This window comes from Eschrichtius robustus, chromosome X (genome assembly GCF_028021215.1).
Source record: "Eschrichtius robustus isolate mEscRob2 chromosome X, mEscRob2.pri, whole genome shotgun sequence".
Taxonomy (NCBI): Eukaryota; Metazoa; Chordata; class Mammalia; order Artiodactyla; family Eschrichtiidae; genus Eschrichtius; species Eschrichtius robustus.
In genome coordinates this window covers 82566865-82589858 of record NC_090845.1, presented here as the reverse complement: position 1 = coordinate 82589858, position 22994 = coordinate 82566865, and the positions used below count along the sequence as shown (strand labels likewise).

The 22994-nt window shown below is 51.5% G+C and overlaps 2 protein-coding genes across 2 annotated transcripts; both read left to right on the top strand.

Moving 5' to 3' along the window:
• The first annotated feature begins 373 nt into the window (after positions 1-373).
• LOC137756794 (uncharacterized protein CXorf49 homolog) lies at positions 374-4039 on the top strand. Its single transcript, XM_068533323.1, has 5 exons — positions 374-1633; positions 2349-2505; positions 3035-3111; positions 3365-3410; positions 3999-4039. Exons 1-5 carry the CDS (start codon positions 374-376, stop codon positions 4037-4039), a joined length of 1581 nt encoding a protein of 526 aa, XP_068389424.1.
• Positions 4040-16378: 12339 nt separating this feature from the next.
• LOC137756500 (uncharacterized protein CXorf49 homolog) lies at positions 16379-20029 on the top strand. Its single transcript, XM_068532742.1, has 5 exons — positions 16379-17635; positions 18339-18495; positions 19025-19101; positions 19355-19400; positions 19989-20029. Exons 1-5 carry the CDS (start codon positions 16379-16381, stop codon positions 20027-20029), a joined length of 1578 nt encoding a protein of 525 aa, XP_068388843.1.
• Positions 20030-22994: the final 2965 nt, after the last annotated feature.

Here is a 22994-nt window from a genome sequence, read left to right as displayed (position 1 = left end):
AGGAGGAGGCGGGCCGAGAGGCTTGACAGAGGGAGGCACTCCCACCATCCCCTTCGCCAGCCCACTGCCCGGACCGCCCACAGGCTTGGGGGCAAACCAGAGGCCCTCGACCCCATTGGTTAGGCCTCGAGGCGGCAGGCGAACAAGGCGCCCGCTGGTTGGCGGGGCCCGGACCAATGAGGAGGCCGCGGCGCGGGTGTGGGAGGCGCGCTGGAAGCCGCGCGTCGTCTCGTCTGAGGCGAGCTCGTGCGGCGCGTGAGGGGGCTGCCGCTGCCCTCTGAGCGCCGCCCGCCTCACCCGCGGTGACCGCGACCGCGACCGCGACTCGGGCCATCGACCGTCGCCCCGGTTCCGGCGCCGCCAGGGTCGCGACATGAGCTCCCCCGATGAGGCGTCTGTGTGGGTGTGGGGAACGGGTTTCGGCCCAGAGGGCGGGGAGCGGGCCGGCGTCGGCCCGGCCGGCCCCGCAGTCCCGTGGGGACCCGACCCAGGCCCCGAGCCCGGGGAGCCGCGGAGCGGCGAGGGCGGGGGCGGCTTCCCGGACCCCGAGGGCTTCCAGTCGGAGCGGGAGATGCTGGAAGCGGGAGGGCCGGTGCCGTGCGGCCCCGAAGGCCGACCTGGCTCCCCGGCTGACGACACGAGGGACCTCGTGCACCTGGACGAGGAGTCTGCGGCGGCCATCTTGCTGCAGCTGGCCGGGTGGGACGTGCTGGGCGTCCGCAGACACCCGTCCCTGGAGAGCTGCGCCGCCTTCGAAGTGTCCGCCGTGTGGGCCGGCCTCGAGGCGGGTCCCGGCGGTCGAGGAGCGCCCGACCAGAGCTGTGGGGAAGCGCCGCCGGCTCCGGCCCGCCCTCTCCACCTCGGTGGGCCCGAAGCGGGCCGGGCCTGGGGGAACCCTAAGAGAGGCCCTAAGCGTAGGTTGAACGTGGCTGCGGATCGCCAGCGGCTCCCCGAGGAAGGCCTGGCCTGGCTGCTGTCCGACCCCGAGTCCTCAGATGAGTTCAGTGAGACACAGCTGATGACGGTGAGCACTTACCCCAGAGGAGGAGGCCAGGCCGAGCCCAGCACACCCGAGGATCCCGGGGACACTCCCAGACACTCGAATTTCCAAGTCAGGGAGAATTTCCTTCACGTGCCAGGCTCTTCCCTGTCCTCGGCTCCGCGAGGACTCACTTCGGTTGTGGAAACGCAGGACGTGGGAGAGCAGGGCATCTCTTCCCCTAAGAAAATGCGGAGCGTGCTCTGGGGGAAGGGGGGCAGCAGGTCCAGCTACCCGGGAGCTGCTGCTGCTGCTGCTGCTGCTGCAGGTGGCCTGCCGCGGGTCACTCCTAGGAAGAAGGGGGCCCAGGAGAAGAAATCCCTCAGGGGAGCCTCCAAACTTGCCCTGGGGACAACCTTCCCTTCCGGGGGAGAGCGAATCTCGGCAACTGCCCTGGAACCGGCCACCTTGCCCCCAATCTCTGGTATTCCGCTGCTTGGGAGAGCCAAGAGGTATACCTTGGTCCCTTTGGGAACCGAACAGTCCAAGCACACCGGCGCTGGGAAGAAATCCGTGGCCAGGCGGGCAAGGGAGTCTGAGGCGGTGGCGGGAGAAGATAAGGACCCAAATAGAGACCCAGCCGCAAAGGGCCAAGTGAGTAGGCCATGCTCCTCCTCTCTCCCCACTCTTCCCCCACCCCCGCTCCAACCGCCCCCAGGACACACGTCTTCACCCATGCTGCCTCTGTCCATCCCTCAGGGGTCGTCATTGGGTGCCCCTCGGTCACTGGGTCATTAGGATGCCAGATCGGGCTCCTTTTACTAGGGACAAACATTAAGGTAGCACTTCGGGTGTGCTGGGCCCGGTTCTCCACCCTTGGCCTGTTTCCAGCCTCCTCTGCGAGACTGGGGCTGGGACGGAAGGGAGGGCTGGTAGCTGAATTGGGTCGGGGGATCCCTTAAAAGCTTCCCCGAAAAGCCTCAGTATTTAGACTCACCAGCTTCCTGAATCCTACTTCCTAGCTGTTCCCCAGACCTTCCTTGCAGGGGACCTGGGCTTTCTCAGTGCCCCACTGTTGTCCCTAGATCAGCTCTGCCTGCTGGCCTGGGGCTGACTGAGGGAGAAAGTGCTAATGAGATCAGCCTTTCAATTCCCTTCCCAATTCCCTGCCTCACCCCGGCCCCGAATCACACAACTCACTCTCTCTCTCTCTCTCTCTCTCTCTCTCTCTCTCTCTCTCTCTCTCTCTCTCTCTGTCTCACAGACACACACACATACACACACACACACACACACACACACACACACACACAGACACACACACAGACACACATCCTTAGTCCAAATCGGTGAGAAATTCTTGTTTCAGCTGCCAGGTTACAGGCCAGGCACATCTTTTCCACGCATGCATCGTGGAAAAGCCAGCAGTGGCGACCTCAACACCAGAGGCCCCCAAGATCCAGGAAACTCAGAGCCCTTGGCCCTGAACCCAGGAGAAGTCATGCCCAGGGGGCCTGTCCCCTCAGGTGAGTGTCGTGGGTTTGATATGAGGGGAGGGGAGAGGGGTTGAGGACAGAAACCTCTGGCTCTGTCTCTGCTGGGGGCACAGCCTTGCTCCCAGGCAGCTTCTCCCACAGGAGACGGGGTGCTGGCAGGGCTGGCCTTGAGCCGCCACATCCTCTGTGTGGGGTTTGTGCGGCCGGGGTGATCGGTGGCAGTGCCCCAAACAGCTCCTCCAGGTGTAGACTTGCAGGGGAACAGCCTTTTCTGTTAAGTCCTGTTCGCCCACATTGCTCTCCCACGTGCTGGCTGTGGCTGCAGCTCTGGGAGGGTCGAATCCAGAGCCACAGTCTTTGGGGACCGCGGTGGCGAAATGGCTGCCCCCGGGGAACAGGGGAGGCAGGCCCAGAGAGAAGGTTCGGGCTGCTGGGCAGAGCAGGGGCGGCTTGTTGCCAGCGGAGGGTGGTGCTGCCTCACCTCACGTTAGACCCCGCTTGGCCCTTTCCACCTCACTGGGAGCCTGGGAAGCTGGATTGTGTGTCCTTTCCCTCTCAGGTGACCGGGAGCCACTTGACCATCCCCCAAGACCGGAAAGGCAGCAGCAGCCACTGGGAACGCCGGGCTGTCCTTGGGTAATGCTTCCTCTGGCTCCTGGAAATGCAGGCCCAAACTCGAGGGCGGGATCTGGGTCCAAGTTCAACTGACATGTGTGGGGCCCCCATCGCGTACCCCACGGAGGGAGCCCACCTCCTTTCCACTGAGGAGCCCTTGCCAGTCTAGCCACCCGGCTTTGGGATGGAGGGCCCTGGAGAGAGGAGAAGGTGGAGGAGAGAGGAGGCCAGAGTATACTGATCATTTCTCTTCCTCCTGTGTCTGCTGGCCTAGTGTCTCGTGCTACAGAGAGAAATAGACGACCTTAAGGAGCAACTTGGTATGAGGAACCAGGGACAGAGAGCGGTGTCTTAGTGCGGAACCCAGGTGGGCACCTGGGGTGGGGGTGGGCTGCAGGTGCAGTCGGCCTCGCAGGGACCAACATCCCTGTGGGGAGGAGAACCTAGCAGGCCTGGCCCTGGAGCCGGCTGTGCATGTACAGCTGGGCGTGTGTACAAGTAGCAAAGTACTGTCTGGACTGCATGCACACTTTGCCAACCAGACCAGTCCTAGGGAATCTCCTTCTGATAGGACTTTTAGAGATGCCTCGTTGATTTTTTCCTTGAACTGCTGCTTGGTGTGGCTTCTAAGGTTCTTGTTGGATTGTTTGTTTGTTTGTTTGTGTGACGAGTTCTGACTGGTTGTGGCACGGCCCACAGCATGAGAGCTGCTGGCACATTTTGTTTCCCTTTAGGAACCGGTTCCACATTCAATTTGGGTGGTGGGGAGTGATCAGGCCCAGAGCTCTTTGCATCGGGTCTGGAGGGGGTTTCAGGTTGCAGGGCTAGGCGGTTCCTCACGGGGATAGGGGGACGGGCTTCTATATCCCTCTGTCTGGAGCGCCTGCTAATGCCTGTCCCTGTTGCAGCCGCCATGCAGTACCTGGCTGACAAGTTCCAGACCCTTTGAAGTGAGTGTTACACACACCGTACCCCTTCCCACAGTCCTGGCTGTTGAGCAGGGCTGGGGGCTGGCCCTGGCTTGAGGCTCTTCCCTGACTCCGCTGTTTCACAGGTTGAGCCCAGCGTCTTCCTGCAAGAGGAGCAGCTGGTACCTTTGGGGCCCGGGAGCTGTGGCCAAGCTCGTTCCCTCCTGTTCTGCCTCAGCTAGGGCTTCCTCTCCCCCTTGTTTTGCCCCCGCCCCGCCCCAGTTTCACAGCAGTTTCCAATTAAAGTACCTCTCATATTCTGTGTTCTGTGTTCTGCCTTCTCTCTGGAGGGGTAGGGGTAGGGGTAGGGGGCCGGGGCGGGGCGCTGCTCCACGTCAGAGCCTTTTCCAGAACAGTATCTCTGGCATCCTGTGGTGGGGACTCTGGGCCAGCCTCTGCTACCATCCCTGCAGTCAAGCCAGCGGAGTGTCCCAGGTCTGGGTCCTGTGTGTGCTCTGCCAGGCCACATTGGCACGTCCTCCCTTTCCCCCGAAGGCCCTCTTCTAGTTCTCTCCAAACCCCCCCCCCCCTCCTTTGGGGTCTGGCGGTTCCCATTCATCTCTGCCATTCCCCCTCCCCATCAGCAGGAACTCATGACCCCCTTCCAGAGCTCCAATCTGGAAGCTTTCACATCCTCCCTGCCCTAGCCAGCTGACCACCCTCCTCCAGCCTGGTCGTCTCTATACCCTTGAGTGGAAATTGGCCCGTCAGGTTCTATGGCAAGTGTGGTTAGTAGGTCTGTGTTCTTGCATGGTCCCCGTCAAATACTCTTCCACCCGCCCCATGACACAGATTTTCCTGGAAATGATATTTCCGTGTCCCAGCTCAATCTCCCAGACTGCCTCTTTAGGACACACGAGATTGAGTCTGAACTCCATGTTCGATTTCCCCCTCACTGGAGGTTGGGGAGCACTTCCTTCCCTCAGCCGGGACCCAGGGCTGTACCAGCCTGAGACTCAGAGGGACAGATTTGTGTTTGAGTGAGGCGAGGGTGGTTCTGCCTGACACCCTTCCCGAAAGACCGGTGTTTTACTACACAAAAGGGGGTATGATGGTAGATAGGACATTCCAGGTTGGTGACTGTGTGTCCCTGTGTGTGAATAAAAGTAATCAGGGACAATCTCCCTTGAGGGAGAAAGGTGTGATTCAGGGCGTAAAGGGAGTAGAGGCTGGTCCAGGTTCTGTAAGGCATTGAATGAGCAAAAGCAAGGGTCGGATCTGTTTTGTTCAAGGGTTGTTGTTAAATTCCCAAAACATAGGAGGGGGATGATGCAGAAGTCACCAAACCCCACGACAGGGTGTCGGGATGCTCAAAATGTTGGATTCGCTGGAGGAGGCTCTCGATCCTACTCTGTGATCCTATGATGTCTGACAACTACTGTGGGTGTGGATGGAATGAGATTGGGAAGGGTGGCTCCTCAGAGTAGCTCATCTTAGAATCAGGGGACCCATATATGAGACCACCCAACATGAGCTACCTGGGACGGGGGCAGGATGGGCGCAGTGAGGATGGGAAGTAAGGAGTGACTGCACCTGGACAATGGGGAGCACTTGGGTCCACCCTTCCCCCATATTCTCACCCTGACTCGCTTCCAGAGTTCATGGCATGAGCTCAGGTGGACAGACCACATGTGGGATGGGACAGTCACAGACCTCAGGGTCAGAAAAGAACGTTCGTGGGACTTAATCCTTCCACTCAAACCCCTCCCTGGAGAAGGTGGGCTTGACTGCTTAGTTTACAGCTTTGACCCTGAGCCTGATCCACTGGTTATTGCTTGGCGGTGTAGCACATCTCGCTGCTGTCTGCGTAACTAAGTTTGGCAGAGACCTTCCAGCTGAGGTTTCTGCTCACCGAGACGTGCAGGCAACTTGTGCCCGGGGAGAAGTCCAGCACCAGCACCAGCACCGCCTGTCGGCAGAGGGGGTCTCGGGGCTGTGGTCACCAGTGTGAGGAAATAGAGAAGCTTGTTGAAAGGGAGGTGACATGGGAGGGCGTGACCTCAACCCTTGGTGATGCATTTTCCCTGCCTCCCTTCCCTCCACTGAGCACACAATCTCTCTGTTCCGTGTTCTGACCAACTACCACAGAAAAATGTTGCTGGGAACATGTATATCACAGGCTGTGGCTTGGCCCTGAGCTCTCCAGTTCCAGAGGGAAATAGTGGCAGGTCATACATCTGGCCCCCGTGTGTAGGAGGAGGTCAGAACCCCACCCTCATTCAGTTCACCCCATTTGCCTTTCCCCTCAAGCCCCTTCTCCAGCCTGGGAGACAGTGGCGGCTGGCCTGGAGAGCCCTAGACCCCATCCTGCCTGCTTCTGCTCCCTGCCCAATTACTGGGAAGATGCCCCCTCCCCACCCCACCCGCTCCGCACCAGCACCAGCCCAACCACAGGCCAACTGCTCTCTCTGACTCTTGGGGGGAACTGATACAAACAAAGAAGGTAGGTGTAGGTGAGCTCTGGAGAGGGAGCTGGGTGTGGTGGGCAGAGTAATCATGCCCAAAGATGTCCAAATCCTAATCCCTGCTCTGGGACTCTCCAGAGTCCTTGCTTTGAGCCCAAGATCTTAAAACTGGAAGGAAAAATAAAAGCTATTTCCTCTACGTTCCGGCAAGTCCGCTGCCTGGTACTTCTTCCGGAGACACGCTGGTACCTGTAGTGTACAAGAACACATGCACAAGGGTGTTGGTGATGGGAAAAACTGGGAACACTCCAAATTCCCATCAGTAAGGAAATGGATGAATGCAACGTGGCTTAGCATCCAGTAGCATAAAGCGTGGCAGTCCAAAGGAATGCATCAGGCCATTCTCACAGCTTTCGAAAGCATCCGCCTGACTTCAAGCTGCAAGTTGCAGAACGATGGCATCGGATCCACATTAGTCAATGTTTTTAAATCCCAAATTAATCCTATCTAATGTTTGATAACCTTTGGGTGTATGTTTCAAGGTCTGAAAGACGGTTTTCACTAGATGTTAAAATGGTGGGATAGCTCCTAACAGGACCCAATAGGTTTATGGAACAAATTTATGGCCTTGGATCTCCCCAGATTGGTTAGGATGGTGTACAATTGGTTTCCTTTAGGCTCAATGTCACCTACAGGTAGCCTTGAAAACAGCTGCTGTCATTCTGCTTTCCATGTTGGCATGTTGGGTTCAATCGGTTTTCCAATGGTATGATTATTTGGCTGCAATATTTATTCCTTCACTTGGAATAGAAGATATCATTACTCATATAGAGGCTTTAACAAAATTCACCCAGCAATCCTTAAATGATAGTAACCAAGCCATGTGTTTGCTCAGTTCAGAAATTTCCATGATGAGAAAAGCAGTCCTACAGAATTGCATGGCCCTCAATATTCTAACACCTCTCAAGGGGGAGCTTACGCTATAATACATAGTGAATGTTGTGTTTTTATACCTGATGAGTCTTGTAATGCAACCCCCCCTTATGGTGCGTCTGAAAAATCAGATTTCCACTCTGAATGATCCTCTTCCCAGTTTAAGGGAAATGCTAGGAAAATGGTTTGGTTCAAGAGGATATTGGCTTAAATCTTTACTAATGATATTGTTCCTCCTATTGCCAACTTTGATTACAGTTTGTGTAACTTATAAAGTTTTAGTTTCTTGTTTTTTGCACTGTGTATCACCTGCTCCTACTAAGATAATGATATCTAAACAACTGGGAACTATTGATCACATCTATAGTTCTCTATAAAATAATGGACATGCACAATGCACATGCAAGGTAAAATTGGTGCAAGTCCTATTGGACAACTTGGAATTGACCGTTATTCCTTGCCAGACATCTTACTAGTACCACCCCCTAAAAGGAAAGAAAGAACCGGGCTATTAGGACCCAGCATCGAGGGACATGATGGACCCAAGGCAGGTAAAGAACAACCCTAACATTTAGGGACCAAATACTTGATCACCTAATGCTTTCTATTGAAAGATTAATGATCAAAAGTGGAATTAATGAAATAAAATTATTTTCAGGCAGGACAAGAAAAATTTTAAACATAAAATTCTCTCTGCCCATTTGAGCCACTACCCCCTCCCCTTTAGTGTGATTTGTGCATCACATTATACATTAACTAGATCCCCTTAAAAGATACAGGAATGCCCACACGCCAAAAAAAAAAAGAAAAAAAAAAAAAAAAAGAAAGAAAGGAAGAAAAGAAATTTCCTCCTGGAACCAGCAAGGCAACTCCTTAAGAGTAACTTTCCTTTCTCAATCCTGTAATGGGTCATTAATACCCACTACTCGCCTTGTTGGACTATGTAAACTATTAATATGCTACTTTGTCTCAAAAACTTATATAACGGTTTTACCTCCAATGGGTGGAACAGTCCTCAGAGTTTTCTGAAGATTGTCTCCTATGTTATAGTCCTCAGGTTGGCTCAAAGAAAAATGTCCATTTTTCTTAGATTGACTATTGATTAATTTTTTTGGACAACACAATGAAACCAAAAGATAACACATCACAAACCTTAGGCAGACTGACCAAGAAAAAAAAAAGAGATTCCTAAGGAATCACTAAAATCAGGACTGAAAAAGGAGACATCACCATTGAGCCTATTGAATTTTAAAAATTATAAGAAAATAGTATGAAAAAATTTATACCAACAAATTAGACACATATATGCAATGAAAAAATTTGTAGAGAGACACAAACTTCAAAACAGACTCAATAATAGACAGTCAATTAAATTAATAATTAAAAATCTTCCCACAATGATGCTCCTGTCCAGATGGCATCACTGCTGAATGCTATCAAACATTTCAGATGGAAATAATAGCAACACTCCAGAAATTCTTCCAGAAAACAGAAGAGGAATGAACACTTTCAAAATAGCTCTAGTAGGCCAATATTACTGTAGTGTGAGCCTCTGACAGTTTTTTTTTTTTTAATTGTAATGCAAGTGCCTGACATTAAGCTTCTGATTGCTGAGGCACCACTTCAAAGACAGCTATATCAAAAAGAACAAATTGCCAGCTACACGACTAGGTAAAGAGCCAGGCCACCACACCCCTGAAGTTTCCTTTGTTTTAGAGATCTCTGATTGACTTAGATAACTGACCCTTTGGCTGCCTGTTTTTCCCTTCTTGTACTTTAATTCCCATTCTGTTTTAAATTCATCAATAAAGAGTGAATCTGAGAAACCCTAGGCCCCTCACTCTTGACCCCGATAAAAACATAACCCCAGGTCCCAGCTCTCTTTCTCCACCCACAACCTTTCTGTGTGGTCCAAGGCATGCCATGTACCCTCCAGGACTTGTGAGTAATAAACTTCCTCCTTTCAAAGTTTCCTAAAGGTTATTGCTGAGGTGCATCTTGCAATTATAATAAGAACCACAAGGGCTAGTTCAACCACAACATTGGTTCTGAAAGGGGAAATATCTGTGGGGGCTCGCCTTGGAGTCCAGGTGAGTGCCTCCAGGTATTTCTAGCTGACAGTATCACTATCGATTGGCTGAGACCAGCACAATTACCCTGATGCCCAAAACACACAAAGACATCCAAAATAAAGAAAATTGCATACCAATCTTTCTCATGAATATAGATGAAATAACCCTCAAGAAAATATTAACAAACTGAATTCAGAAACATATAAAAAGGATTATATACCATAACCAAGTGGGATTTATTCTAGAAATACAAGGTTGGTTTAACATCTAAAAATCAGTTTATGTAATACACTATTTTAAAAGAAGAAAGCACTGAAACATTATCATATTAACTGACACAGAAACAGCATGTGACAAAATTCGACCACCTTTCATGATAAAAACAATAAAAAACTAGGAATAGAAAGAAATTTCTTCAGCATGATAAAGAATATCTATGAAAAACCTACAGCTAACATCATATTTAGTAGTGAAAGACTGCATACTTTTCCCCTAAAGTCAGCAACAAAGACATGCTCACTACTTTTATTCATTATTGCACTGGAAGTTTGAGCCAGTTCAAACAGGGAAGAAGAAGACCTAAAAGTCATCCAGATAGGAAATAAAAAAGGAAATTTTTTTATTCTCAGATGACATGATTTCATATGCAGAAAATCCTAAGGAATCCACAAGAATGGTTCTAATGGTAGAACTAATAAGGAAGTTCAACAGATCACAGAATACAAGATTAATACATAAAACAAATTTTATTGCTATATACATGTAGCAAATAATCCAAAAATGAAATTAAGGAACACTTAATTCTAGTTACAATAGCATCAAAAAGAATAAAATGCTTAGGCATATATTTAACAAACCAAATGTAATACTTATGCACTGAGAAACACAAATTGATGTTTGTTGAGAGAAATTCAAGATGATCTAAATAAATGGAAAGGCATTGCATGTTCATGGTTGTAAGACTCACTATTTATATGGTAATTCTCCCCAAATTGATATATAGGTTCAATTCAATCTCTATCGAAATTTCAGCAGGCTTTCTTTGTAAAAATTCACAGGCTGATCCAAAAATTCATATGGAAATGAAAAACAAAACAAAACAAAACAAAACAGAATATCCAAAACTACTTTGAAAAAGAACAAACCTGGAAGACGTCCACTTTCTGATTTCAAAACTATAAACTATTACTATAATACTACTATAGTATACTATACTACTATAGTATTAGTAGTATTATAGTAATAGTTTACTATAATAGTAAACTACTTCCTATAAAAATACAGATAATCAAGTTAGTGTAGTACTGGCATAGAGATAGATCAATGGAACAGAATTGAGAGTTCAGAAATAACGAACTCTCCTTATATTTATGGTCAATGATTTTCAATTCAATGGGGAAAGGATAGTCTTTTCAACACGTGGTGCTGGTACAACTGGATATCATGCAAAAATACGAACTTAGAACCTTACTTCACAGCACACACAAAACTTAATGCAAAACGGATCAGAGACTTAAAAGTAAAACCTACAACTATAAATCTGTTAAAAGAAACCCTAGGAGAAAAATCTTTGTAAACATGAGTTAGGCAATGATTTCTTAGATATAACACCAAAAGCATGATCCATAAAAGAAAAACTTGATAAATTGGACTTCATCAAAATTTAAAACATTTATGCTTCAGAAGGCACTATTCAGAAAATGAAAAGACAAGGTACAGACTGGGAGAAAATATTTGAAAGTCACAGATCTAACAAAGAACTTGTATCCAGAATAAAGAATAAGAATAATAAATAAATAAGAAAATGACCCCATTAAAAAATTGGGTAAAAGATTTGTATAGACATTTCACCAAAGAAGGTACAGAAGTGGTTAATAAGCATATGAAAGGATGTTCAGAACCACTGGTCAGTAGGGAAATATAAATCAAAACCATAATGAGATACCATGTTGCAAAAACAATAGGATGGCTATAATCCAAAATACAGATAATAACAAATATTTGGATTTGGAGAAATTTGAATCCTCATACACTTCTGGTGATAATGTAAAATAGTTGAATCTCTTTGGAAAATATTCTGGTATTTTCTTAAAAAGTTAAACATAGAGTTACCATATGATCCAGAATGTCCATTCCTAGGGATCTACCTAAGAGAACTGAAAACATATGTTCACAAAAAAACTCATGAACTCAAGATGTATATGAATATTCGTAACAGCATTTAGTTTGGGAATATTATCCATAATATTCCCAAACTAAACATAACCCAAATGCCCATAAACATAAACTGAAGAATGTATAAATAAAATGTGGTATAGCCATACCATGGAATATTATTTGGCAATAAAAATAACTGAAGTACTGATACATGCTACAACATGAGCGAACCTCAAAAACATTATACTAAGTGAAAGAAGCCAGACAAAACGTACTATATATTGCGTGATTCCATTTATACAAAATTTCCTAACTAGGCAAATCATAGAGACAGAAAGTAGTTTATTACTTGCCTATAGGGCTGGGGTGGGTTGGGGGGTAGGGGGTGATGGCTAAGGGATACAGGGCATCTTCTTGGGCTAACAAAAATATCCTAAAATTGATTGTGATAGATGCACAACTGGGAATATATGAAAAGCCACTGAATAAGGCATTTTGTTTTTTAATTTATTTTTATTGCAAAAACACATAATATGAAACCGACCTTATCAACAAATTTTTTAGTGTACAATGTTGTCAACTATATGAACATTGTAGTAATCAGATCTCCAGAATTCTTCATCTTGCATGACTGCAAATCTATACTCATTGAACAACAACTCCCCATTTCCCCCTCCCCCAAGCCCTGGGCAACCAGGATTCTACTTCCTGCTTCTAAGAGTTTGACTACTTTAGATACCGCATATAAGTGGAAACATGCAGTATTTGTCCTTTGTGAGTGGCTTACTTCACTTAGTATAATATCCTCAAAGTTCATCCATACTACAGCATATAGCAAGATTTCCTTCTTTTTAAAGGCTGAATAATATTCTGTTATATGTATACATTATATATACTACCTTTTATCCATTCACCTGTTGATAGATATTTAGGTTGTTTTCATCTCTTGGCTATTGTGAATAATGGTGCAATGAACATGGGAGTGCAATAATCTATGCAAGACCCTGATTTCAATTAGTTTGTAATGTAAATGTAAATATACGGAAGTGGGAATGCTGGATCATATGGGAGTTCTATTTTTATTTTTTTAGGAACTTCCATACTGTTTTCCATGGTGGGTGCACCATTTTACACTCCCCCCAGCAATGCACAAGGGATTCATTTTCTTCACTTCCTTGCCAACACTTGCTATTTTAAGTTTTTGTTTTTTGTTTTTTGTTTTTTAATACTGGCCATCTTAACAGTTTTGAGGTGATAACTCATTGTGGTTTTGAATTGCATTTCTCTGATGACTAGTGATGTTGAGCATTTTTCATATACCTGTAGGCCATTTATGTGTCTTCTTTGGAGAAATATCTAATCAATTCCTTTGCCCATTTTTAAATTGTGTTGTCTGTTTCTTTGTTTTTGAAAGCATAAGCCACAGACTGGGAAACAATATTTGCAAAGCACGCATGGTAAAGAACTTGTATCCGAAAGAGATAAAGAACATTCGATATTCAGTAATAAGAAATCAAACAACCCAATAAATAATGAGCAAAAAAGAAATCGAACTGACGTTGTGCTTACTGGATGGCCAGTAAGCTATTGAGAAGATGTTTGACCTCATTAGTCATTAGGGAAATAACTAAAGCCACAATGAAATACCACAACATAGCTATAAGCATGGCTGAAATAAAAACAAAATACAGACAATACCAAGTGCTAGAGAGACTGAGGAACAGCTAGAACTCCCCTGCATTGTTGGTGAGAATGCAAAAAATGGTACAGACGCTCTGGAAACAGTTAAAAATACACTAACGATTCAATCCAGCAAGTTAACTCCTAGATATTTACCCAAGAGAAATGAAAACTTACATTCGCAAAAAATCTGTATGCAAATGTTTATAGCAGTTTTCTTAGATGCTTGGGTGACTGCACACTGGCGCTGGACACAGACATGTCTAGGACTACTGGCCACAGGTTCTGAGCTGACATTGATCCCGGAAGCCCAAAGTGTCATGATGGGGCCCTGTTAGAGTGGGGCTTATGAGGTTCTGGCAGTAAAAGGAGTTGGGGATAGATATCAGTTCACGGTGAGCTGACTGGGTCCCTGGACCAACATAGGGGTCATTTCTCCAGTCCCCAAGCTGATAATTCTAAGTGATACACTTGGCAGTTGGAGCAATGACCTGCACGTTGGGTCATTGGTCTGTGGAGTAAGAGCTATCACCTTGGGAAGGCCAAGAGGAACCTCTGACACTGGCTCCCACCCCAGGCCAAGAGAGTAAGTCAAAACCAGTATTGGATCCTGGTGAGTGTAGGGGGGTAGAGCAGAGATTAGTGACATCATTGGAGACGTATGGGATGCAGGGGAAGAGCAGGTAGGAGAGCCACAGGGACGAAGAGAGTGGAGAAGGTGAGAAGAAGTTCTGGGAGTCTCTCTATGGGGGAGGGAGGAAGGGAGTGGAAATGGTGAGAGGGAAGACGGAGGCTTCCACTGGATCCACTGGTAATGTTTCATAGGATGCTGGTGGATGCAGGGGATTTTGCTATATCCTTCCTTATTCATTTTAACATATTTGAAATAGCACACCATGACTTAAAAAGTCACCGGGAGAAGTGGAAGAGGGCGGTATCCACAAACAGGCAGGCACCATCGGGGGCAGGCTCGAGGAGGAGGATTGCAGATTTACAGTGCACCCAATCTCCCCTGCTCTGTAACTTCTCCAGCATGGCCAGCTTCTCAGGTGCAGACCCAGAAAACTGGGCCTTTGAGTTCCACAGACAAGAGGGGTTCAGACATCCCAGGACTCTCCAGGAGGTCAGCCAGAGCAGGATGCAGGAGAGAGAGGTGACTGAAGGCAGAGGAGAATGAAAGGGAAAGAGCAGAAGGAAGGTATGGGAGGAATGGAGGGGTGTCAGAGTAGGAGTTGGGTGGCAGACAAGGGAAATTCTAACATCCATGGGCCATATAGAAACCAAGAGAGGGACCACTCCCCAGACATCAGTACTGCTCAGCTCAGGGAAGCTGAGAACTGACAGTTCCAAGAAAAATTGAGAGACACCTGGCTATCCACACCCACCGCCATCACAACTGGTAGGCCTTGGTTGTGCGTCCTTCAAAACTTTAAAACATACTTGTACATATACTTGAATGAATTCTCATATATTACATAGGGTTGACTGGTGTGTGTGTGTGTGCCCACGCACGCAAGTGCTTTAATTTACAAATGTGAATCCAAAGCCATCGTTCTGCAACTTACAGTTTGAAGTCAGGCGGATGCTTTCGAAAGCTGTGAGAATGGCCTGATGCATTCCTTTGGACTGCCACGCTTTATGCTACTGGATGCTAAGCCACGTTGCATTCATCCATTTCCTTACTGATGGGAATTTGGAGTGTTCCCAGTTTTTCCCATCACCAACACCCTTGTGCCTGTGTTCTTGCACACTACAGGTACCAGCGTGTCTCCGGAAGAAGTACCAGGCAGCGGACTTGCTGGAACATAGAGGAAATAGCTTTTATTTTTCCTTCCAGTTTTAAGATCTTGGGCTCAAAGCAAGGACTCTGGAGTCAGATTGATTGGTTTCAATCCTGCCCGCTGATCCCCACGAGCCGAATGACCTTGGGCCAGTGGCTGAACCTCTCAGTGCCTGTTTCCTCACCGGTAAGAGGCCAGTAATAGTTGGTGCTATAGTTCTAGGCGTGTCACGCGGATGCATTACTATTTATGCCCAGCGCTTAGAAGAGTGCCAGGCACAGAGTCCGTGCTGGCACTAAGTTGCTTTCAATGGGTTCTGCCAGATTACCTCCCAAATGGATCTCTTGCACCACCGCCACAGGGGTTTGCTCCTAACCTCTCCCACCCTCGGAATGGTTAAGCTCTTTGAAGGTTGTCAACCTAGTGTGTGAAACCCGATTCGTGGTTTTAGCTCACATCTCCAGGATCAGCGGTGGGGAGCATCTCTTGGGGTGTAACTGGCCACTGCGATTTCCTCTTCTTTGAATTTGCCGCAGAGCGGGGGAAGGGCTGAGGGAGCGAGGCCAACCCCAGTCGTCTGTCCGCCAAACCCGCCTGCCAGTAACGTTTGCTGAGCCACATTTGATGGAGCAGTTGAGACAGAGACCTTACAGAACGAAAATACGATCCCTTTGCTCTCTGGCCGACCCCTGATCACTGACTGCGGGACTCCTGTGCCCATTCTCCTGTTGGGTCGTAAGGCTTGCGGTGGAAGGGAGGCTGGCAAATGCTTTCGGCGCGTGCTAGGCGTCCAGCGCCTCCATCTTGACGTTTCATCCTCACCACCCGTGGAGCCCAGCGCCCTCACTCCCCGACCCCCTGTGTAGATGGGAGACGGAGGCTCGGAGCTGTGACTCTAACTGGAAAGGGGAGGCGGGACAGGAGGAGGCGGGCCGAGAGGCTTGACAGAGGGAGGCACTCCCACCATCCCCTTCGCCAGCCCACTGCCCGGACCGCCCACAGGCTTGGGGGCAAACCAGAGGCCCTCGACCCCATTGGTTAGGCCTCGAGGCGGCAGGCGAACAAGGCGCCCGCTGGTTGGCGGGGCCCGGACCAATGAGGAGGCCGCGGCGCGGGTGTGGGAGGCGCGCTGGAAGCCGCGCGTCGTCTCGTCTGAGGCGAGCTCGTGCGGCGCGTGAGGGGGCTGCCGCTGCCCTCTGAGCGCCGCCCGCCTCACCCGCGGTGACCGCGACCGCGACCGCGACTCGGGCCATCGACCGTCGCCCCGGTTCCGGCGCCGCCAGGGTCGCGACATGAGCTCCCCCGATGAGGCGTCTGTGTGGGTGTGGGGAACGGGTTTCGGCCCAGAGGGCGGGGAGCGGGCCGGCGTCGGCCCGGCCGGCCCCGCAGTCCCGTGGGGACCCGACCCAGGCCCCGAGCCCGGGGAGCCGCGGAGCGGCGAGGGCGGGGGCGGCTTCCCGGACCCCGAGGGCTTCCAGTCGGAGCGGGAGATGCTGGAAGCGGGAGGGCCGGTGCCGTGCGGCCCCGAAGGCCGACCTGGCTCCCCGGCTGACGACACGAGGGACCTCGTGCACCTGGACGAGGAGTCTGCGGCGGCCATCTTGCTGCAGCTGGCCGGGTGGGACGTGCTGGGCGTCCGCAGACACCCGTCCCTGGAGAGCTGCGCCGCCTTCGAAGTGTCCGCCGTGTGGGCCGGCCTCGAGGCGGGTCCCGGCGGTCGAGGAGCGCCCGACCAGAGCTGTGGGGAAGCGCCGCCGGCTCCGGCCCGCCCTCTCCACCTCGGTGGGCCCGAAGCGGGCCGGGCCTGGGGGAACCCTAAGAGAGGCCCTAAGCGTAGGTTGAACGTGGCTGCGGATCGCCAGCGGCTCCCCGAGGAAGGCCTGGCCTGGCTGCTGTCCGACCCCGAGTCCTCAGATGAGTTCAGTGAGACACAGCTGATGACGGTGAGCACTTACCCCAGAGGAGGAGGCCAGGCCGAGCCCAGCACACCCGAGGATCCCGGGGACACTCCCAGACACTCGAATTTCCAAGTCAGGGAGAATTTCCTTCACGTGCCAGGCTCTTCCCTGTCCTCGGCTCCGCGAGGACTCACTTCGGTTGTGGAAACGCAGGACGTGGGAGAGCAGGGCATCTCTTCCCCTAAGAAAATGCGGAGCGTGCTCTGGGGGAAGGGGGGCAGCAGGTCCAGCTACCCGGGAGCTGCTGCTGCTGCTGCTGCTGCAGGTGGCCTGCCGCGGGTCACTCCTAGGAAGAAGGGGGCCCAGGAGAAGAAATCCCTCAGGGGAGCCTCCAAACTTGCCCTGGGGACAACCTTCCCTTCCGGGGGAGAGCGAATCTCGGCAACTGCCCTGGAACCGGCCACCTTGCCCCCAATCTCTGGTATTCCGCTGCTTGGGAGATCCAAGAGGTATACCTTGGTCCCTTTGGGAACCGAACAGTCCAAGCACACCGGCGCTGGGAAGAAATCCGTGGCCAGGCGGGCAAGGGAGTCTGAGGCGGTGGCGGGAGAAGATAAGGACCCAAATAGAGACCCAGCCGCAAAGGGCCAAGTGAGTAGGCCATGCTCCTCCTCTCTCCCCACTCTTCCCCCACCCCCGCTCCAACCGCCCCCAGGACACACGTCTTCACCCATGCTGCCTCTGTCCATCCCTCAGGGGTCGTCATTGGGTGCCCCTCGGTCACTGGGTCATTAGGATGCCAGATCGGGCTCCTTTTACTAGGGACAAACATTAAGGTAGCACTTCGGGTGTGCTGGGCCCGGTTCTCCACCCTTGGCCTGTTTCCAGCCTCCTCTGCGAGACTGGGGCTGGGACGGAAGGGAGGGCTGGTAGCTGAATTGGGTCGGGGGATCCCTTAAAAGCTTCCCCGAAAAGCCTCAGTATTTAGACTCACCAGCTTCCTGAATCCTACTTCCTAGCTGTTCCCCAGACCTTCCTTGCAGGGGACCTGGGCTTTCTCAGTGCCCCACTGTTGTCCCTAGATCAGCTCTGCCTGCTGGCCTGGGGCTGACTGAGGGAGAAAGTGCTAATGAGATCAGCCTTTCAATTCCCTTCCCAATTCCCTGCCTCACCCCGGCCCCGAATCACACAACTCACTCTCTCTCTCTCTCTCTCTCTCTCTCTCTCTCTCTCTCTCTCTCTCTCTCTGTCTCACAGACACACACACATACACACACACACACACACACACACACACAGACACACACACAGACACACATCCTTAGTCCAAATCGGTGAGAAATTCTTGTTTCAGCTGCCAGGTTACAGGCCAGGCACATCTTTTCCACGCATGCATCGTGGAAAAGCCAGCAGTGGCGACCTCAACACCAGAGGCCCCCAAGATCCAGGAAACTCAGAGCCCTTGGCCCTGAACCCAGGAGAAGTCATGCCCAGGGGGCCTGTCCCCTCAGGTGAGTGTCGTGGGTTTGATATGAGGGGAGGGGAGAGGGGTTGAGGACAGAAACCTCTGGCTCTGTCTCTGCTGGGGGCACAGCCTTGCTCCCAGGCAGCTTCTCCCACAGGAGACGGGGTGCTGGCAGGGCTGGCCTTGAGCCGCCACATCCTCTGTGTGGGGTTTGTGCGGCCGGGGTGATCGGTGGCAGTGCCCCAAACAGCTCCTCCAGGTGTAGACTTGCAGGGGAACAGCCTTTTCTGTTAAGTCCTGTTCGCCCACATTGCTCTCCCACGTGCTGGCTGTGGCTGCAGCTCTGGGAGGGTCGAATCCAGAGCCACAGTCTTTGGGGACCGCGGTGGCGAAATGGCTGCCCCCGGGGAACAGGGGAGGCAGGCCCAGAGAGAAGGTTCGGGCTGCTGGGCAGAGCAGGGGCGGCTTGTTGCCAGCGGAGGGTGGTGCTGCCTCACCTCACGTTAGACCCCGCTTGGCCCTTTCCACCTCACTGGGAGCCTGGGAAGCTGGATTGTGTGTCCTTTCCCTCTCAGGTGACCGGGAGCCACTTGACCATCCCCCAAGACCGGAAAGGCAGCAGCAGCCACTGGGAACGCCGGGCTGTCCTTGGGTAATGCTTCCTCTGGCTCCTGGAAATGCAGGCCCAAACTCGAGGGCGGGATCTGGGTCCAAGTTCAACTGACATGTGTGGGGCCCCCATCGCGTACCCCACGGAGGGAGCCCACCTCCTTTCCACTGAGGAGCCCTTGCCAGTCTAGCCACCCGGCTTTGGGATGGAGGGCCCTGGAGAGAGGAGAAGGTGGAGGAGAGAGGAGGCCAGAGTATACTGATCATTTCTCTTCCTCCTGTGTCTGCTGGCCTAGTGTCTCGTGCTACAGAGAGAAATAGACGACCTTAAGGAGCAACTTGGTATGAGGAACCAGGGACAGAGAGCGGTGTCTTAGTGCGGAACCCAGGTGGGCACCTGGGGTGGGGGTGGGCTGCAGGTGCAGTCGGCCTCGCAGGGACCAACATCCCTGTGGGGAGGAGAACCTAGCAGGCCTGGCCCTGGAGCCGGCTGTGCATGTACAGCTGGGCGTGTGTACAAGTAGCAAAGTACTGTCTGGACTGCATGCACACTTTGCCAACCAGACCAGTCCTAGGGAATCTCCTTCTGATAGGACTTTTAGAGATGCCTCGTTGATTTTTTCCTTGAACTGCTGCTTGGTGTGGCTTCTAAGGTTCTTGTTGGATTGTTTGTTTGTTTGTTTGTGTGACGAGTTCTGACTGGTTGTGGCACGGCCCACAGCATGAGAGCTGCTGGCACATTTTGTTTCCCTTTAGGAACCGGTTCCACATTCAATTTGGGTGGTGGGGAGTGATCAGGCCCAGAGCTCTTTGCATCGGGTCTGGAGGGGGTTTCAGGTTGCAGGGCTAGGCGGTTCCTCACGGGGATAGGGGGACGGGCTTCTATATCCCTCTGTCTGGAGCGCCTGCTAATGCCTGTCCCTGTTGCAGCCGCCATGCAGTACCTGGCTGACAAGTTCCAGACCCTTTGAAGTGAGTGTTACACACACCGTACCCCTTCCCACAGTCCTGGCTGTTGAGCAGGGCTGGGGGCTGGCCCTGGCTTGAGGCTCTTCCCTGACTCCGCTGTTTCACAGGTTGAGCCCAGCGTCTTCCTGCAAGAGGAGCAGCTGGTACCTTTGGGGCCCGGGAGCTGTGGCCAAGCTCGTTCCCTCCTGTTCTGCCTCAGCTAGGGCTTCCTCTCCCCCTTGTTTTGCCCCCGCCCCGCCCCAGTTTCACAGCAGTTTCCAATTAAAGTACCTCTCATATTCTGTGTTCTGTGTTCTGCCTTCTCTCTGGAGGGGTAGGGGTAGGGGTAGGGGGCCGGGGGGCCGGGGCGGGGCGCTGCTCCACGTCAGAGCCTTTTCCAGAACAGTATCTCTGGCATCCTGTGGTGGGGACTCTGGGCCAGCCTCTGCTACCATCCCTGCAGTCAAGCCAGCGGAGTGTCCCAGGTCTGGGTCCTGTGTGTGCTCTGCCAGGCCACATTGGCACGTCCTCCCTTTCCCCCGAAGGCCCTCTTCTAGTTCTCTCCAAACCCCCCCCCCCTCCTTTGGGGTCTGGCGGTTCCCATTCATCTCTGCCATTCCCCCTCCCCATCAGCAGGAACTCATGACCCCCTTCCAGAGCTCCAATCTGGAAGCTTTCACATCCTCCCTGCCCTAGCCAGCTGACCACCCTCCTCCAGCCTGGTCGTCTCTATACCCTTGAGTGGAAATTGGCCCGTCAGGTTCTATGGCAAGTGTGGTTAGTAGGTCTGTGTTCTTGCATGGTCCCCGTCAAATACTCTTCCACCCGCCCCATGACACAGATTTTCCTGGAAATGATATTTCCGTGTCCCAGCTCAATCTCCCAGACTGCCTCTTTAGGACACACGAGATTGAGTCTGAACTCCATGTTCGATTTCCCCCTCACTGGAGGTTGGGGAGCACTTCCTTCCCTCAGCCGGGACCCAGGGCTGTACCAGCCTGAGACTCAGAGGGACAGATTTGTGTTTGAGTGAGGCGAGGGTGGTTCTGCCTGACACCCTTCCCGAAAGACCGGTGTTTTACTACACAAAAGGGGGTATGATGGTAGATAGGACATTCCAGGTTGGTGACTGTGTGTCCCTGTGTGTGAATAAAAGTAATCAGGGACAATCTCCCTTGAGGGAGAAAGGTGTGATTCAGGGCGTAAAGGGAGTAGAGGCTGGTCCAGGTTCTGTAAGGCATTGAATGAGCAAAAGCAAGGGTCGGATCTGTTTTGTTCAAGGGTTGTTGTTAAATTCCCAAAACATAGGAGGGGGATGATGCAGAAGTCACCAAACCCCACGACAGGGTGTCGGGATGCTCAAAATGTTGGATTCGCTGGAGGAGGCTCTCGATCCTACTCTGTGATCCTATGATGTCTGACAACTACTGTGGGTGTGGATGGAATGAGATTGGGAAGGGTGGCTCCTCAGAGTAGCTCATCTTAGAATCAGGGGACCCATATATGAGACCACCCAACATGAGCTACCTGGGACGGGGGCAGGATGGGCGCAGTGAGGATGGGAAGTAAGGAGTGACTGCACCTGGACAATGGGGAGCACTTGGGTCCACCCTTCCCCCATATTCTCACCCTGACTCGCTTCCAGAGTTCATGGCATGAGCTCAGGTGGACAGACCACATGTGGGATGGGACAGTCACAGACCTCAGGGTCAGAAAAGAACGTTCGTGGGACTTAATCCTTCCACTCAAACCCCTCCCTGGAGAAGGTGGGCTTGACTGCTTAGTTTACAGCTTTGACCCTGAGCCTGATCCACTGGTTATTGCTTGGCGGTGTAGCACATCTCGCTGCTGTCTGCGTAACTAAGTTTGGCAGAGACCTTCCAGCTGAGGTTTCTGCTCACCGAGACGTGCAGGCAACTTGTGCCCGGGGAGAAGTCCAGCACCAGCACCAGCACCGCCTGTCGGCAGAGGGGGTCTCGGGGCTGTGGTCACCAGTGTGAGGAAATAGAGAAGCTTGTTGAAAGGGAGGTGACATGGGAGGGCGTGACCTCAACCCTTGGTGATGCATTTTCCCTGCCTCCCTTCCCTCCACTGAGCACACAATCTCTCTGTTCCGTGTTCTGACCAACTACCACAGAAAAATGTTGCTGGGAACATGTATATCACAGGCTGTGGCTTGGCCCTGAGCTCTCCAGTTCCAGAGGGAAATAGTGGCAGGTCATACATCTGGCCCCCGTGTGTAGGAGGAGGTCAGAACCCCACCCTCATTCAGTTCACCCCATTTGCCTTTCCCCTCAAGCCCCTTCTCCAGCCTGGGAGACAGTGGCGGCTGGCCTGGAGAGCCCTAGACCCCATCCTGCCTGCTTCTGCTCCCTGCCCAATTACTGGGAAGATGCCCCCTCCCCACCCCACCCGCTCCGCACCAGCACCAGCCCAACCACAGGCCAACTGCTCTCTCTGACTCTTGGGGGGAACTGATACAAACAAAGAAGGTAGGTGTAGGTGAGCTCTGGAGAGGGAGCTGGGTGTGGTGGGCAGAGTAATCATGCCCAAAGATGTCCAAATCCTAATCCCTGCTCTGGGACTCTCCAGAGTCCTTGCTTTGAGCCCAAGATCTTAAAACTGGAAGGAAAAATAAAAGCTATTTCCTCTACGTTCCGGCAAGTCCGCTGCCTGGTACTTCTTCCGGAGACACGCTGGTACCTGTAGTGTACAAGAACACATGCACAAGGGTGTTGGTGATGGGAAAAACTGGGAACACTCCAAATTCCCATCAGTAAGGAAATGGATGAATGCAACGTGGCTTAGCATCCAGTAGCATAAAGCGTGGCAGTCCAAAGGAATGCATCAGGCCATTCTCACAGCTTTCGAAAGCATCCGCCTGACTTCAAGCTGCAAGTTGCAGAACGATGGCATCGGATCCACATTAGTCAATGTTTTTAAATCCCAAATTAATCCTATCTAATGTTTGATAACCTTTGGGTGTAT